Genomic DNA, 19,341 nt, shown 5'->3' on the forward strand with positions numbered 1-19,341 from the left:
ATGAGGATAACAAAAAGATTAGGTGATGAAAGATTGGATATCAGATTGGAGGGAGAGAGTATGGAGGATGGGTCTATGAAAGATGAGGTGAATCATAGAATTGATGAGGGGAAAAGGGTGAGTGGTGCACTTAGGAGTCTGTGGAGACAAAGAACTTTGTCCTTGGAGGCAAAGAGGGGAATGTATGAGAGTATAGTTTTACCAACGCTCTTATATGGGTGTGAAGCATGGGTGATGAATGTTGCAGCTAGGAGAATGCTGGAGATGTCATGTCTGAGGGCAATGTGTGGTGTGAATATAATGCAGAGAATTCGTAGTTTGGAACTTAGGAGGAGGTGTGGGATTACCAAAACTGTTGTCTAGAGGGCTGAGGAAGGGTTGTTGAGGTGGTTCGGAGATGTAGAGAGAATGGAGCGAAACAGAGTGACTTCAAGAGTGTATCAGTCTGTAGTGGAAGGAAGGCGGGGTAGGGTTCGGCCTAGGAAAGGTTAGAGGGAAGGGGTAAAGGAGGTTTTGTGTGCGAGGGGCTTGGACTTCCAGCAGGCATGTGTGAGCGTGTTTGATAGGAGTGAATGGAGACAAATGGTTTTTAATGCTTGTCGTGCTGTTGGAGTGTAAGTAAAGTAACATTTATGAAGGGATTCAGGGAAACCGGCAGGCCGGACTTGAGTCCTGGAGATGAGAAGTACAGTGCCTGCACTCTGAAGGAGGGGTGTTAATGTTGCAGTTTAAAAACTGTAGTGTAGAGCACCCTTCTGGCAAGACAGTGATGGAGTTAATGATGGTGAAAGTTTTTCTTTTTCGGCCAGTGTGATAGTAATAATAATAATAATATATATATATATATATATATATATATATATATATATATATATATATATATATATATATATATATATATATATATATATATATATATATATATATGTCGTGCCGAATGTGTAAAACTGGTCAATTAGCAAGAACTCATTTAAAATTAAGTCCATTCTAAAACTTTCTCTTATTCATTTAAAGATATATTTTTTTTCATTAGTGATAATGTAAAAATTTATAATTTTACACCAAAAGAATCTTAGAAAACTTATCTAACCTTATTATAACAAGAACAATTTATTTTAGCCTAACCTAACTAAATATATTTTAGATTTGTTTACAATAATTTAATACTAAACAAACACAGTGAAATATTTTTTTTTCGTTAGGTTCAGAATGATTTTGGCGAAATTATTGCATACACAAATTTTCACTTGTCCTATATGGCAAGATGAACGTTGCTATTTAAGCCAAAATTGCAAGTTCTGCCTATTCGGCACGACATATATATATATATATATATATATATATACATATATATATATATATATATATATATATATATATATATATCTATATATATATAATATATATATATAGATATATATATATATATATATATATATATATATATATATATGTATATATATATATATATATATATATATATATATATATATATATATATATATATATATATATATATATATATATATATATATATATATATATATATATATATATATATATATATATATATATATATATATATATATATATATATATATATATATATATATATATATATATATATACATATATAGCATATAATATATGGAGGTACCACCTCTAGAATTTTACTGGGGATCCTCATCCTCAGAGAAGACAATAAACTTACCTCAGGGAAAACATAAGGTTCTCCCCGGAGTTTTTTTTAATATTTTCTTCTCCTGCCACCCCCTATATTTTATATTACGTGTGAACTTTATTAATAGACAGAATACATTGACAGAAAACACAAACATGAGTACATTAGTACAATATATCAAAGATTATCAATCTCCTCCAGCTCCTCCGAAGCTTGACGTGAGCCAAGTATGCAACATTCATTTACCCTCTGGATGGCCATGCTGAGGCACTAGAACATTAAAGTGGCTGCCTTTGGGTCCCTGGTGGTGTCGATGAGTCTGGAACCCAGTTCTTTAAGGAAATGTGTGGCATTTTTATCCCCATGATCCTAAGGTCTCTGATCCCACTGGGACAAATTGATACTGTTGGCTTGTGACCCTGTACTTGCCCTTCTTGTATTCCTCCCTGTGATCAGCAGCTCCTCCCTGTCGACCGAAACTATGATGGATAGATGGATATAGGTGTCAGCCAGCGTCGACACACAGGTACAGTCCCATGCTAAGAGTTTGCCATTCGTCCAAGGATAGATGGAGATCCCACTGGGGCAGTTTGCTGGGTTATGGGTATTGTTGGCTGCTAGTGATCGGGGCTCTCTCTCGGCTGGGAATCCAGCTGTAGCAAGGGTTCTCTTTAAGATCTTGCTGACTTCATTGCGTCTTGCATGCCAGCCCTTGGTTTTGGAAAAGTTAAGACCATGTACACCATATTGGTCGGCTTGTGCATAGCCACAAATACACATATACTCCATGTGAATTGGGGCAGCGAGGTGGAGAGCCACTGTTATATGGAGGGTCTTAGGGTCGAGGCGTGTTCCCATTTCAGAAATGGGAACTTTCTAGGTATAAGTCCCTGGAGTGGGGTGCACTCACAGTTTGGAGACGGGCAGTCTTCCTGTATGATGTTACAGCCCTAAGCATGTTGGCAAGCACCTTTTCAGCGATGGGGCCATCCCAACTTGACTGTTTGTAGGCCAGTGTTGCACTGGGCTTTGGCACTGGAGCGGCAAGAGTTTCCCATTCAGTGATGGCACTGGCGTAGTTAGGGTTCTGTATTTCTACTGAGTCACTGAGGTTGTCCGGAAGAATTTGTTACATTAACTCGTTTGATGCAATGGAAGAGGGCAGTAAAACTTATAGAGCAATCTGGGAAGATCTGCGTATTTCCAGCCCCCCAAGCCTGACTGGAAGTGAGGCTTGCAACCACTGTCCATCTTCGAATTTCTGACTGCTGAAGGCTGGGGAGCATCTCAGGAAGTAGGTAAGTTTTGGGATTGACAGGCACCTGGTGAGAAGGTAGAAAGTATCATGTGTATCGATGTCTTTCATTCTACCTTCCATCGTCCCACTGTCAAAACAAACTGACTTTTACAGTCTTTTATAGATGTTATGCAGTTCTGAATTGCTAAAGCAAAATTTGTATGCAATTTCATAAGGAATAAAAAAAAATAGATGATATAGCAATATTGATTTTGAAGAATGTGTGAGAGAACGATGTAATCCACCTTGGAAAGTGCAGAGGGTTTCAGCTGTAAACACAGTCAACTGGATGAGAAAGAAAAAATAACAGTGCTATTGTTAGTTTAGACTATTGGCCTTTAAACCTTCAAACTCTTGATGTAAACCACTAACAGAGGTTGATGTAATACAAGAACAGGGAATTTCAGTAAAATAAAGATCAACATATAGCAAAAAACTTTTTTCACACCGATCTGCTGCTCAGCAAAGTCTTGTTTATTAAAAGTGATCAGCAAAATTCTGCATATAATATAAAGATCTTTTTTCAGGAAAAAATAGATGTGCAGACTGCTACAGAAAACGACCAACCATTACAACAGATGGAAGTGGTAAGTGTAAAGAGTGATAAGAAGAAAATGTTAGTATGGTAAATGTTGCCATTGACCTTAGACATGGATGAGCACAAGACAAGGAGCACCAGTGGTGTTACTATTAGGAGCAGTAACCCAGGAGCACCAGTGGTGTTACTATTAGGAGCAGTAACCCAGGAGCACCAGTGGTGTTACTATTAGGAGCAGTAACCCAGGAGCACCAGTGGTGTTACTATTAGGAGCAGTAACCCAGGAGCACCAGTGGTGTTACTATTAGGAGCAGTAACCCAGGAGCACCAGTGGTGTAACTATTAGGAGCAGTAACCCAGGAGCACCAGTGATGTCACTATAAGGAGCAGTAACCCAGGAGCACCAGTACTATTAGGAGCAGTAACCCAGGAGCACCAGTGGTGTAACTATTAGGAGCAGTAACCCAGGAGCACCAGTGATGTCACTATCAGGAGCAGTAACCCAGGAGCACCAGTGGTGTAACTATTAGGAGCAGTAACCCAGGAGCACCAGTGGTGTAACTATTAGGAGCAGTAACCCAGGAGCACCAGTGGTGTAACTATTAGGAGCAGTAACCCAGGAGCACCAGTGGTGTAACTATTGGGAGCAGTAACCCAGGAGCACCAGTGGTGTAACTATTAGGAGCAGTAACCCAGGAGCACCAGTGGTGTAGTGGAGCACCAGTGTAACACAGTATCAGGAGCAGTAACCCAGGAGCACCAGTGGTGTAACTATTGGGAACAGTAACCCAGGAGCACCAGTGGTGTAACTATTAGGAGCAGTAACCCAGGAGCACAAGTGATGTCACTATCAGGAGCAGTAACCCAGGAGCACCAGTGGTGTAACTATTGGGAGCAGTAACCCAGGAGCACCAGTGGTGTAACTATTAGCAAAAGCCCAGGAGCACCAGTGGTGCCAATATTAGGAACAGTAACCCAGGAACACCAGTGATGTAATTATTAGGAGCAGTAGCCCAGGAGCACCAGTGGTGTCATTATTAGGAGCAGTAACCCAGCAGCACCAGTGGTGTCACTAGGAGAAGCAGTAGCCCAGCAGCACCAGTTATGTCACTAGGAGAAGAAGTAGACCAGGAGGAACAGTGGTGTCACTAGAAGAAGTAGACCAGGAGCACCAGTGATGTCACTAGGAGAAGCAGTAGACCAGGAGGAACAGTGGTGTCACTAGGAGAAGCAGTAGACCAGGAGAACCGGTGGTGTCACTAGGAGAAGAAGTAGACCAGGAGGACCAGTGATGTCACTAGGAGAAGAAGTAGACCAGGAGCACCAGTGGTGTCACTTGGAGAAGAAGTAGACCAGGAGGACCAGTGATGTCACTAAGAGAAGAAGTAGACCAAGGGTACCAGTGGTGTTAATAGGATAAGCAGTAGACCAGGAGCACCAGTGATGTCACTAGGAGAAATAGACCAGTAGGAACAGTAGTGTCACAAGGAGAAGTAGTAGACCAGGAGTACCAGTGGTGTCACTAGGAGAAAAAGTAGACCAAGAGCACTAGTGGTGTTACTAGGAGATTCAGTAGACCAAGAGCAACAGTGGTGTGACTTGGAGAAGAAGTAGACAAGGAGGTAAAGTGGTGTCACTAGGAGAAGCAGTAGACTAGGAGCACCAGTGGTGTCATTATCAGGAGAAGTAGCCCAGGAGCACCAGTGGTGTAACTAGGAGAAGAAGTAGACCAGGAGTACCATTGGTGTCACTAGGAGAAGCAGTAGACCAGGAGCATCAGTGGTGTCACTAGGAAAAGTATTCAAGGAGGAACAGTGGTGTCACTAGGAGAAGCAGTAGACCAGGATTACCAGTGGTGTCACTAGAAGAAAAAGTAGATCAGGAGGAAAAGTGGTGTCATTAAGAAAAGCATAGACCAGGAGGTACAGTGGTGTCACTTGGAGAAGCAGTAGACCAGGAGCACCAGTGGTGTCACTAGGAGAAGCAGTAGACCAGGAGCACCAGTGGTGTTACTAGGACAAGTAGACCAGGAGGAACAGTGGTGTCACTAGGAGAAGCAGTAGACCAGGAGCACCAGTGGTGTCACTAGGACAAGTAGACCAGGAGCACCAGTGGTGTCACTAGGAGAAGCAGTAGCCCAGGAACACCAGTAGTGTCACTTGGAGAAGAAGTTGACCAGGAGGAAGTGGTGTCACTATTAGGAGAAGTAGCCCAGGAGCACCAGTGGTGTAACTAGGAGAAGTAGACTAGGAGTACCAGTAGTGTCACTAGGAGACTCAGTAGACCAGGCGCACCAGTCGTGTTACTAGGAGAAGTAGACCAGGAGTACCAGTGGTGTCAATAGGAGAAAAAGTAGACCAGGAGGAAAAGTGGCGTCACTAGGAGAAGCAGTAGACCAGAAGAACCAGTGGTGTCACTAGGAGAAACTGTAGACCAGGAGCACCAGTGGTGTCACTAGAACAAGTAGACCAGGAGCACCAGTGGTGTCACTAGGACAAGTAGACCAGGAGCACCAGTGGTGTCACTAGAACAAGTAGACCAGGAGCACCAGTGGTGTCACTAGGACAAGTAGACCAGGAGCACCAGTGGTGTCACTAGGACAAGTAGACCAGGAAGTGGTGTCACCAGTAGACCAGGAAGTGGTGTCACTAGGACAAGTAGACCAGGAGCACCAGTGGTGTCACTAGGACAAGTAGACCAGGAGCACCAGTGGTGTCACTAGGACAAGTAGACCAGGAGCACCAGTGGTGTCACTAGGACAAGTAGACCAGGAGCACCAGTGGTGTCACTAGAACAAGTAGACCAGGAGAGGAAACCAGTGGTGTCACTAGACAAGTAGACCAGGAGCACCAGTGGTGTCACTAGGACAAGAAACAACCAGTGGTGTTGCTAGAAGCAGTAGACCAGGAGCACCAGTGGTGTCGCTTGGAAAAGACGTAGACCAGGAGGAACAGTGGTGTCACTGGCAGAAGCATTAGACCAGAAGAACCAGTGGTGTCACTAGGAGAAACTGTAGACCAGGAGCACCAGTGGTGTCACTATTAGGAGAAGTAGCCCAGGAGCACCAGTGGTGTCACTAGGAGACGAAGTTGAACAGGAGCACCAGTGATGTCACTAGGAGAAGTAGACCAGGAGTACCAGTGGTGTCACTAGGAGAAGCAGGAAGACCAGTGGTGTCACTAGCAAGTAGACCAGGAGTGGTGTCACTAGGAGAAGCTGTTGACCAGGAGTACCAGTGATGTCAGTAGGAGAAGCTGTTGACCAGGAGTACCAGTGATGTCAGTAGGAGAAGCTGTTGACCAGGAGCACTAGTGGAGTCACTAGGAGAAGCAGGAAGACCAGGAGTATAAGTGGTGTCACTAGGAGAAGCATTAGACCAGGACTACCAGTGGTGTCACTAGGAGACGAAGTTGAACAGGAGCACCAGTGATGTCACTAGGAGAAGTAGACCAGGAGTACCAGTGGTGTCACTAGGAGAAGCAGGAAGACCAGGAGCACCAGAGTTGTCACTAGGAAAAGCTGTAGACCAGGAGCACCAGGAATGTCACTAGGAGAAGCAGTAGACCAGTAGTACCGGTGGTGTCACTAGGAGAAGCAGTAGACCAGGAATACCAGTGGTTTCACTAGAAGAAGCAGTAGACCAGTAGTACCGGTGGTGTCACTAGGACAAGTAGACCAGGAGCACCAGTGGTGTCACTAGGACAAGTAGACCAGGAGCACCAGTGGTGTCACTAGGACAAGTAGACCAGGAGCACCAGTGGTGTCACTAGGACAAGTAGACCAGGAGCACCAGTGGTGTCACTAGGACAAGTAGACCAGGAGCACCAGTGGTGTCACTAAGACACGTAGACCAGCAGCACCAGTGGTGTCACTAGGACAAGTAGACCAGGAGCACCAGTAGTGTCACTAGGACAAGTAGACCAGGAGCACCAGTGGTGTCACTAGGACAAGTAGACCAGGAGCACCAGTGGTGTCACTAGGACAAGTAGACCAGGAGCACCAGTGGTGTCACTAGGACAAGTAGACCAGGAGCACCAGTAGTGTCACTAGGACAAGTAGACCAGGAGCACCAGTGGTGTCACTAGGACAAGTAGACCAGGAGCACCAGTGGTGTCACTAGGACAAGTAGACCAGGAGCACCAGTGGTGTCACTAGGACAAGTAGACCAGGAGCACCAGTGGTGTCACTAGGACAAGTAGACCAGGAGCACCAGTAGTGTCACTAGGACAAGTAGACCAGGAGCACCAGTGGTGTCACTAGGACAAGTAGACCAGGAGCACCAGTGGTGTCACTAGGACAAGTAGACCAGGAGCACCAGTGGTGTCACTAGGACAAGTAGACCAGGAGCACCAGTGGTGTAGACAGGAGCACCAGTGGTGTCACTAGGACAAGTAGACCAGGAGCACCAGTAGTGTCACTAGGACAAGTAGACCAGGAGCACCAGTAGTGTCACTAGGACAAGTAGACCAGGAGCACCAGTGGTGTCACTAGGACAAGTAGACCAGGAGCACCAGTAGTGTCACTAGGACAAGTAGACCAGGAGCACCAGTGGTGTCACTAAGACAAGTAGACCAGGAGCACCAGTGGTGTCACTAAGACAAGTAGACCAGGAGCACCAGTGGTGTCACTAAGACAAGTAGACCAGGAACACGAAAAGATTTACTTATTTCAACAATTCTGTTTAATGTATTACATATGCATGAACCTCGCAACACTCGCAACACTGCAGTTGACGACAGTGAATGCAACACACCTTCACTTGGCAAAAATGTTACTAGAAACATAGATAAAAAAAATCAAATTCAAAAAGTCTGCATTCTTTTTATTTTTTTTAGTGTAATCTTCAAGAATAATGGAAAATCCTAAACATATTAGGAAATTCGATAGGTCAGAGTGGGAATACAAATCGTAAAAACCAATTTAAAAAGGCCTTCACATACCCAGTTTTAGGTCTCACACGCCATGGGTTCGAATCCAACTGCTTCAATGATTGATTTGTAATCGTGTTATTACGATTTCGTGGGTTAGACGAACACCGTCAGATGTTGTCTTATGTATCAGTACCAACCTTATAGTAAGTCATAGATGCGACACTGTAACTATCCTCTATAATGGATATTAAAAAAAAAAAGAATGATGAACGAGCTAAAATGTAAATTCTCTATAATTTGTTTGTTACAAGTATATATGTACGATGAATGGAACAGTTTATTGTGGCAACGTTTAGTTCTGCAAGAGTTTTTTATGAAAGTTAAGACACATGTGCAACATCTGGATATCTTTATTGTAGACGTTTCGCCATCCAGTGGCTTTATCAATACAGATTCTAGGACATAATAGGAAGACAGTAGAACTATATACAAAAGATGAGGTAATCAGTCCCTCGGCCTTGGAGTTAGTGTTCACAGCATTGTATATAGTTCTACTGTCTTCCTATTATGTCCTAGAATTTGTATTGATAAAGCCACTGGATGGCGAAACGTCTACAATAAAGATATCCAGATGTTGCACATGTGTCTTAACTTTCATATTGTCGGTATTTTATACCTTTCTTGCACAACTTGTCAGACACTGCAACATCATGGAATCTTGGTTCAGAGGACATCTACAAGACCTTCACGGCTGCTGCAACTAACCCATCTCTTTGGGAAGGACCTACTTCCACTGGGGAATCCCGCCTACCAGTGACTGCCCTCGTCTGCTGCCCGTCCCTTCCACTGACGACTATATAAACGCCAGTCTTCTTGCCTTTGCTCCAGATTCTCCTCCACCACAATGCTGTGAACACTAACTCCAAGGCCGAGGGACTGATTACCTCATCTTTTGTATATAGTTCTACTGTCTTCCTATTATGTCCTAGAATCTGTATTGATAAAGCCACTGGATGGCGAAACGTCTACAATAAAGATATCCAGATGTTGCACATGTGTCTTAACTTTCATATTGTCGGTATTTTATACCTGTCTTGCACAAGAGTTTTTTAACCATTATAAAGCTCCAGCTTTATTATATTAAGTAAACATGTCATGATGTAAAAAGTAACCTTAATCCTTCATGTAAATTTCACCAAACTACGTAATTTTAGGAGATATTTAATATCTCGTTTCTTTACATATCGAATGTTTTCTTTTCTGAATTTGCCAAAAGGGATAAACAATATAAACACATTGAGAAGGATGTGAAAATCCTATGTAAAATATTTAGTACTAAACTGTCAATTAGAGTACCTTCACTAGAAAAAAATATAATCTAAGTAACAAAAGTAATAAAAATTACTATAATCACTATTAAAAATATATGGAAAAATTTAGCAAAGTCAGTGACAGATAGACTATGAATTTCAGCTTAATTATATGCATGTAATATAGATATGAGAGATCACTTACATGTAACAAGCATGTACAGTATTAATTTACATATACAATAATTATATAAACACAAAGTAATCACGTTCAATAATCACAAACATCATTTACATATTGAAATCATATGAAGTAATTAAATACAGTAATCATATAGAGTAATCACATACAGTAATTACATGCAGTAAACTCTTGCAATAATTAAATAATGAAAGAATGAAAAAGTCAAAAATGAAAGGTGAGACATTTTATAATAAGCTAATTGGTAATACATTTGATGAGAGGTTTTACCTGGTCTCGCCATCCATGTTCACTGGGTGATGGTGTGTGTTGTGTCACAGTGATGATGGGATGTGTTGTACCTATCATGTGAGGGAAACCTCGTCTGTCTGCTCCACCTTCACCCACATACCTGCAGTAGTGGGCCCAACACCAACATTATTACTAATAAATATTTCTTTCGGAATATATTACAATGATCGTAATAGTTACCATATTCATATATGCATACATATGTGTATATATATATATATATATATATATATATATATATATATATATATATATATATATATATATATATATATATATATATATATATATATATATATATATATATATATATATATATATATATATATATATATATATAATAGGACACATAAATACAGAATGTGAGGACCTACATACAGGTATTTCCAGCTACAACTGAGATTAATTTCATGCTCATTGAACAATGCAAATTATAAAGAACAGAGTACGTATTTTACAGCGATATTCCTCTTTTATTTAGAACATTTAAGGAAATGTCTACCCCCAGCAATTCTTCTCCGTCTTATCATAATAAACCATACCCTCGGCCGGGATTGAACCCGCGGTCATAGAGTCTCAAAACTCCAGCCCGTCGCGTTAATACAGTAATACAATACAATAACAAAATGATATTTATGTCATTGAAATATACTTGTTTGCATTATGGTTTCTAAATTCACTTTTTAATCTGAATTATTTGAGTTTTTTTAGTTGTAAGGAATAATAATTTAATGGATGTTACTCTGTTAACATTGAGGAATTTGAAAAATTCAAAATAGTTGGCAAGGTGGGCAGTGATCACCAGTAGTGTATTAATAAAAATACATAAACCAGCGTGAATAACGACTATTTTAGATAATTAGTTTCATTTCTCATGTAAAAATATAATTACATATTCGGCATTTTGCATCAGTATTACTACTGCTTCTCGTTAACTTCAAAGAAATAACTTTCAGCTGGAGCTGGCTAAACGTTTGGTAGAAATGGACACCATTACCATCAATATCCTTGAAAGTTAGTTTCTTCATATGCATCATAAAGAATATAAAGAGATAAAAACCCGGAAGAAAGACCAAACTAAAAAAACCATACCCCCGGCCGGGATAGAACCCGCGGTCATAGAGTCTCAAAACTCCAGCCCGTCGCTCAAAACTCCAGCCCGTGGCTAGCTGGTCTAGTGGCTAACGCGACGGGCTGGAGTTTTGAGACTCTATGACCGCGGGTTCTAACCCCGCCCGTGGTATGGTTTGTTTGCAATCGTGTCATTACGATTTCTTGAGTCACCAAACTAAAACATTGAACCTTTAACACTAATATAAACTGAGCCGAAATGTGGATAAATTAAATAACCTAAAATTTTAGTATCTCTTCTGTGGCAATAAATGTTCACCTGAACATGACCTACGTCATCCATCCAGGTGGTAAACAGCATGTGTTTGTTGAACAGCATGTGTGTGTTGAACAGTATGTGTGTGTTGAACAGCATGTATATGATGAACATCATGTGTGTCTGTGTTGAACAGCATATGTGTGTGTTGAACAGCATGTGTGTGTATTGAACAGCATGTATATGATGAACATCATGTGTGTTTGTGTTGAACAGCATATGTGTGTGTTGAACAGCATATGTGTGTGTTGAACAGCATGTATATGATGAACATCATGTGTGTCTGTGTTGAACAGCATATGTGTGTGTTGAACAGCATGTGTGTGTGTTGAACAGCATGTGTGTGTTGAACAGCATGTGTGTGTTGAACAGCATGTGTGTGTGTGTTGAACAGCATGTGTGTGTTGAACAGCATGTGTGTGTGTTGAACAGCATGTGTGTGTTGAACAGCATGTGTGTGTGTGTTGAACAGCATGTGTGTGTGTTGAACAGCATGTGTGTGTTGAACAGCATGTGTGTGTTGAACAGCATGTGTGGATGTTGAGCAGTATATGTGTGTGTGTGTGTTGAACAGCATGTATATGATAAACATCATGTGTGTTTGTGTTGAACAGCATATGTGTGTGTTGAACAGCACATATGTGTGTTGAACAGCATGTGTGTGTGTTGAACAGCATGTGTGTGTGTTGAACAGCATGTGTGTGTGTTGAACAGCATGTGTGTGTGTTGAACAGCATGTGTGTGTGTTGAACAGCATGTGTGTGTGTTGAACAGCATGTGTGTGTGTTGAACAGCATGTGTGTGTTGAACAGCATGTGTGTGTGTTGAACAGCATGTGTGTGTGTTGAACAGCATGTGTGTGTGTTGAACACCATGTGTGTGTGTTGAACAGCATGTGTGTGTTGAACAGCATGTGTGTGTTGAACAGCATGTGTGTGTTGAACAGCATGTGTGTGTTGAACAGCATGTGTGTGTGTTGAACAGCATGTGTGTGTTGAACAGCATGTGTGTGTTGAACAGCATGTGTGTTTGTGTTGAACAGCATGTGTGTTTGTGTTGAACAGCATGTGTGTGTGTTGAACAGCATGTGTGTGTTGAACAGCATGTGTGTGTGTGTTGAACAGCATGTGTGTGTTGAACAGCATGTGTGTGTGTTGAACAGCATGTGTGTTTGTGTTGAACAGCATGTGTGTGTTGAACAGCATGTGTGTTTGTGTTGAACAGCATATGTGCGTGTTGAACAGCATATGTGTGTGTGTTGAACAGCGTGTGTGTTGAACAGCATGTGTGTGTGTGTGTGTGTTGAATAGCATGTGTGTGGGTGTTGAATAGCATGTGTGTGGGTGTTGAATAGCATGTGTGTGGGTGTTGAATAGCATGTGTGTGGGTGTTGTGTGTTGAACAGCATGTGTGTGTGTGTGTTGAATAGCATGTGTGTGGGTGTTGAATAGCATGTGTGTGGGTGTTGAATAGCATGTGTGTGGGTGTTGAATAGCATGTGTGTGGGTGTTGAATAGCATGTGTGTGGGTGTTGAATAGCATGTGTGTGGGTGTTGAATAGCATGTGTGTGGGTGTTGAATAGCATGTGTGTGTGCTGAACAGCATGTGTGTGGGTTGAATGGCATGTGTGTGTATTGAACAGCATGTGTGATCTCACCTAATTGTGGTTGCAGGGGTCGAGACTCAGCTCCTGGCTTGTGTTGAATAGCATGTGTGTATGGTTTGTTAGCATGTGTGTATGTGTGTTGAACAGCATGTGTGTGTTGAACAGCATGTGTGTGTTGAACAGCATGTGTGTGTGTTGAACAGCATGTGTTGAACAGCATGTGTGTGTTGAACAGCATGTGTGTGTGTTGAACAGCATGTGTTGAACAGCATGTGTGTGTTGAACAGCATGTGTGTGTGTTGAACAGCATGTGTGTGTGTTGAACAGCATGTGTGTGTTGAACAGCATGTGTTGAACAGCATGTGTGTGTTGAACAGCATGTGTTGAACAGCATGTGTGTGTTGAACAGCATGTGTTGAACAGCATGTGTGTGTTGAACAGCATGTGTGTGTTGAACAGCATGTGTGTGTTGAACAGCATGTGTTGAACAGCATGTGTGTGTGTTGAACAGCATGTGTTGAACAGCATGTGTGTGTGTTGAACAGCATGTGTTGAACAGCATGTGTGTTGAACAGCATGTGTGTGTGTTGAACAGCATGTGTTGAACAGCATGTGTGTTGAACAGCATGTGTGTTGAACAGCATGTGTTGAACAGCATGTGTTGAACAGCATGTGTGTGTGTTGAACAGCATGTGTTGTGTGTGTGTTGAACAGCATGTGTTGAACAGCATGTGTGTTGTGTGTGAACAGCATGTGTTGAACAGCATGTGTGTGTGTGTGTGTTGAACAGCATGAACAGCATGTGTTGAACAGCATGTGTGTGAACAGCATGTGTGTGTGTGTGAACAGCATGCATGTGTTGAACAGCATGTGTTGTGTGTGTTGAACAGCATGTGTGTGTGTTGAACAGCATGTGTTGTTGAACAGCATGTGTGTGTGTGTTGAACAGCATGTGTGTGTGTTGAACAGCATGTGTTGAACAGCATGTGTGTGTTGAACAGCATGTGTTGAACAGCATGTGTGTGTTGAACAGCATGTGTTGAACAGCATGTGTGTGTTGAACAGCATGTGTGTGTGTTGAACAGCATGTGTGTGTTGAACAGCATGTGTTGAACAGCATGTGTGTTGAACAGCATGTGTTGAACAGCATGTGTGTGTTGAACAGCATGTGTTGAACAGCATGTGTGTGTTGAACAGCATGTGTTGAACAGCATGTGTGTGTTGAACAGCATGTGTTGAACAGCATGTGTGTTGAACAGCATGTGTGTGTTGAACAGCATGTGTTGAACAGCATGTGTGTGTTGAACAGCATGTGTGTTGAACAGCATGTGTGTGTTGAACAGCATATGTGTTGAACAGCATGTGTGTGTTGAACAGCATGTGTGTTGAACAGCATGTGTGTTGAACAGCATGTGTGTTGAACAGCATGTGTTGAACAGCATGTGTGTGTTGAACAGCATGTGTTGAACAGCATGTGTGTGTTGAACAGCATGTGTGTGTTGAACAGCATGTGTGTGTTGAACAGCATGTGTGTGTTGAACAGCATGTGTGTGTTGAACAGCATGTGTGTGTTGAACAGCATGTGTTGAACAGCATGTGTTGAACAGCATGTGTGTTGAACAGCATGTGTGTTGAACAGCATGTGTGTTGAACAGCATGTGTTGAACAGCATGTGTGTTGAACAGCATGTGTGTGTTGAACAGCATGTGTGTTGAACAGCATGTGTGTTGAACAGCATGTGTGTTGAACAGCATGTGTTGAACAGCATGTGTGTTGAACAGCATGTGTGTTGAACAGCATGTGTTGAACAGCATGTGTTGAACAGCATGTGTGTGTTGAACAGCATGTGTGTGTTGAACAGCATGTGTGTTGAACAGCATGTGTGTGTTGAACAGCATGTGTTGAACAGCATGTGTGTGTTGAACAGCATGTGTGTGTTGAACAGCATGTGTGTTGAACAGCATGTGTTGAACAGCATATGTGTTGAACAGCATGTGTGTTGAACAGCAAGCCTAGAAACTTAGATATTCTTCAGAGATTCAGTTCTTGAGATGAGTGAACCAGCCAAGTTCAGGTCAAACTAAATAACGTTGTTAGTGATGCTCAACCATCACACTCCCAGTTACTGCTCTTAAACACATTCAAAAATGGTGGAGGCGACACCACACTAAACAATTATTTTGAATCCGATAAACTTTTAGACATCAGTGGTGATAAATCAATGACCTGTATTTCAACTGAGGTGTTCTTCTTCATTCATATTCAACTGAAAGTCATTCATCACATGGAGATGAATAATGCGACAATATTTTCTCATGAATTCAGAAGAGTTTACATGGCAAATTATTGGGATTGTTTATTGTCCTGAACTTTCTCGGAGATGAGGATGATGGTAATGACTCGGTCAGAAAAGTCAGTAGAAAATGCTATTATTGCTTACAAATTTGTTGCCAATAAAGACAGTTTAACCATCCGTTTAAACAATTACACTTCCTTGATGCTGCTGTACATGAATGTTGTACAATACTGACAAGATGATGCTTAAGACGCTTGTGCAGCATCTGCGTGTCTTCCTGCCTGGGCTTTAGATTCTTCAGTACTACGGTGCCTTCACCAGCACCAAGGCTGAGGGACTCAGTACTACGGTGCCCTTCACCAGCACCAAGGCTGAGGGACTCAGTACTACGGTGCCTTCACCAGCACCAAGGCTGAGGGACTCAGTACTACGGTGCCCTTCACCAGCACCAAGGCTGAGGGACTCAGTACTACGGTGCCTTCACCAGCACCAAGGCTGAGGGACTCAGTACTACGGTGCCTTCACCAGCACCAAGGCTGAGGGACTCAGTACTACGGTGCCTTCACCAGCACCAAGGCTGAGGGACTCAGTACTACGGTGCCTTCACCAGCACCAAGGCTGAGGGACTCAGTACTACGGTGCCTTCACCAGCACCAAGGCTGAGGGACTCAGTACTACGGTGCCTTCACCAGCACCAAGGCTGAGGGACTCAGTACTACGGTGCCTTCACCAGCACCAAGGCTGAGGGACTCAGTACTACGGTGCCTTCACCAGCACCAAGGCTGAGGGACTCAGTACTACGGTGCCTTCACCAGCACCAAGGCTGAGGGACTCAGTACTACGGTGCCTTCACCAGCACCAAGGCTGAGGGACTCAGTACTACTGTGCCTTGAGGGACTCAGTACTACAGTGCACCAACCAAGGCTGAGGGACTCAGTACAACGGTGCCTTCACCAGCACCAAGGCTGAGGGACTCAGTACTACGGTGCCTTCACCAGCACCAAGGCTGAGGGACTCAGTACTACGGTGCCTTCACCAGCACCAAGGCTGAGGGACTCAGTACTACGGTGCCTTCACCAGCACCAAGGCTGAGGGACTCAGTACTACGGTGCCTTCACCAGCACCAAGGCTGAGGGACTCAGTACTACGGTGCCTTCACCAGCACCAAGGCTGAGGGACTCAGTACTACGGTGCCTTCACCAGCACCAAGGCTGAGGGACTCAGTACTACGGTGCCTTCACCAGCACCAAGGCTGAGGGACTCAGTACTACGGTGCCTTCACCAGCACCAAGGCTGAGGGACTCAGTACTACGGTGCCTTCACCAGCACCAAGGCTGAGGGACTCAGTACTACGGTGCCTTCACCAGCACCAAGGCTGAGGGACTCAGTACTACGGTGCCTTCACCAGCACCAAGGCTGAGGGACTCAGTACTACGGTGCCTTCACCAGCACCAAGGCTGAGGGACTCAGTACTACGGTGCCTTCACCAGCACCAAGGCTGAGGGACTCAGTACTACGGTGCCTTCACCAGCACCAAGGCTGAGGGACTCAGTACTACGGTGCCTTCACCAGCACCAAGGCTGAGGGACTCAGTACTACGGTGCCTTCACCAGCACCAAGGCTGAGGGACTCAGTACTACGGTGCCTTCACCAGCACCAAGGCTGAGGGACTCAGTACTACGGTGCCTTCACCAGCACCAAGGCTGAGGGACTCAGTACTACGGTGCCTTCACCAGCACCAAGGCTGAGGGACTCAGTACTACGGTGCCTTCACCAGCACCAAGGCTGAGGGACTCAGTACTACGGTGCCTTCACCAGCACCAAGGCTGAGGGACTCAGTACTACGGTGCCTTCACCAGCACCAAGGCTGAGGGACTCAGTACTACGGTGCCTTCACCAGCACCAAGGCTGAGGGACTCAGTACTACGGTGCCTTCACCAGCACCAAGGCTGAGGGACTCAGTACTACGGTGCCTTCACCAGCACCAAGGCTGAGGGACTCAGTACTACGGTGCCTTCACCAGCACCAAGGCTGAGGGACTCAGTACTACGGTGCCTTCACCAGCACCAAGGCTGAGGGACTCAGTACTACGGTGCCTTCACCAGCACCAAGGCTGAGGGACTCAGTACTACGGTGCCTTCACCAGCACCAAGGCTGAGGGACTCAGTACTACAGTGCCCTTCACCAGCACCAAGGCTGAGGGACTCAGTACTACGGTTCCTTCACCAGCACCAAGGCTGAGGGACTCAGTACTACGGTGCCTTCACCAGCACCAAGGCTGAGGGACTCAGTACTACGGTGCCTTCACCAGCACCAAGGCTGAGGGACTCAGTACTACGGTGCCTTCACCAGCACCAAGGCTGAGGGACTCAGTACTACGGCCTTCACCAGCACCAAGGCTGAGGGACTCAGTACTACAGGCTGAGGGACACCAAGGCTGAGGGACTCAGTACTACGGTGCCTTCACCAGCACCAAGGCTGAGGGACTCAGTACTACGGTGCCTTCACCAGCACCAAGGCTGAGGGACTCAGTACTACGGTGCCTTCACCAGCACCAAGGCTGAGGGACTCAGTACTACGGTGCCTTCACCAGCACCAAGGCTGAGGGACTCAGTACTACGGTGCCTTCACCAGCACCAAGGCTGAGGGACTCAGTACTACGGTGCCTTCACCAGCACCAAGGCTGAGGGACTCAGTACTACGGTGCCTTCACCAGCACCAAGGCTGAGGGACTCAGTACTACGGTGCCTTCACCAGCACCAAGGCTGAGGGACTCAGTACTACGGTGCCTTCACCAGCACCAAGGCTGAGGGACTCAGTACTACGGTGCCTTCACCAGCACCAAGGCTGAAGGACTCAGTACTACGGCCCAAGGCTTCACCACCACACCAAGGCTGAGGGACTCAGTACTACGGTGCCTTCACCAGCACCAAGGCTGAGGGACTCAGTACTACGGTGCCTTCACCAGCACCAAGGCTGAGGGACTCAGTACTACGGTGCCTTCACCAGCACCAAGGCTGAGGGACTCAGTACTACGGTGCCTTCACCAGCACCAAGGCTGAGGGACTCAGTACTACGGTGCCTTCACCAGCACCAAGGCTGAGGGACTCAGTACTACGGTGCACCAAGGCTGAGGGACTCAGTACTACGGTGCCTTCACCAGCACCAAGGCTGAGGGACTCAGTACTACGGTGCCTTCACCAGCACCAAGGCTGAGGGACTCAGTACTACGGTGCCTTCACCAGCACCAAGGCTGAGGGACTCAGTACTACGGTGCCTTCACCAGCACCAAGGCTGAGGGACTCAGTACTACGGTGCCTTCACCAGCACCAAGGCTGAGGGACTCAGTACTACGGTGCCTTCACCAAGGCTGAGGGACTCAGTACTACGGTGCCTTCACCAGACCAAGGGACTCAGTCCCACGGGGCCTACACCAGCACCAAGGCTGAGGGACTCAGTACTACGGTGCCTTCACCAGCACCAAGGCTGAGGGACTCAGTACTACGGTGCCTTCACCAGCACCAAGGCTGAGGGACTCAGTACTACGGTGCCTTCACCAGCACCAAGGCTGAGGGACTCAGTACTACGGTGCCTTCACCAGCACCAAGGCTGAGGGACTCAGTACTACGGTGCCTTCACCAGCACCAAGGCTGAGGGACTCAGTACTACGGTGCCTTCACCAGCACCAAGGCTGAGGGACTCAGTACTACGGTGCCTTCACCAGCACCAAGGCTGAGGGACTCAGTACTACAGTGCCCTTCACCAGCACCAAGGCTGAGGGACTCAGTACTACGGTGCCTTCACCAGCACCAAGGCTGAGGGACTCAGTACTACGGTGCCTTCACCAGCACCAAGGCTGAG

The 19,341-nt window shown here is 44.9% G+C and overlaps 1 protein-coding gene across 1 annotated transcript in view; it reads right to left on the reverse strand.

Annotated features, from left to right (window-relative positions):
- LOC128696898 (protein unc-80 homolog) overlaps positions 1 to 19,341 on the reverse strand; it is a 1,079,316-nt gene that overhangs the window by 507,390 nt on the left and 552,585 nt on the right. The window contains exon 21 of the mRNA XM_070095999.1: positions 10,170 to 10,290. Within this exon, the coding sequence (XP_069952100.1) occupies positions 10,170 to 10,290 (121 nt within the window). The remainder of the gene's footprint in view (positions 1 to 10,169; positions 10,291 to 19,341) is intronic.

The sequence above is a fragment of the Cherax quadricarinatus genome, chromosome 52 (genome assembly GCF_038502225.1).
Source record: "Cherax quadricarinatus isolate ZL_2023a chromosome 52, ASM3850222v1, whole genome shotgun sequence".
In the NCBI taxonomy this organism is placed as follows: domain Eukaryota; kingdom Metazoa; phylum Arthropoda; class Malacostraca; order Decapoda; family Parastacidae; genus Cherax; species Cherax quadricarinatus.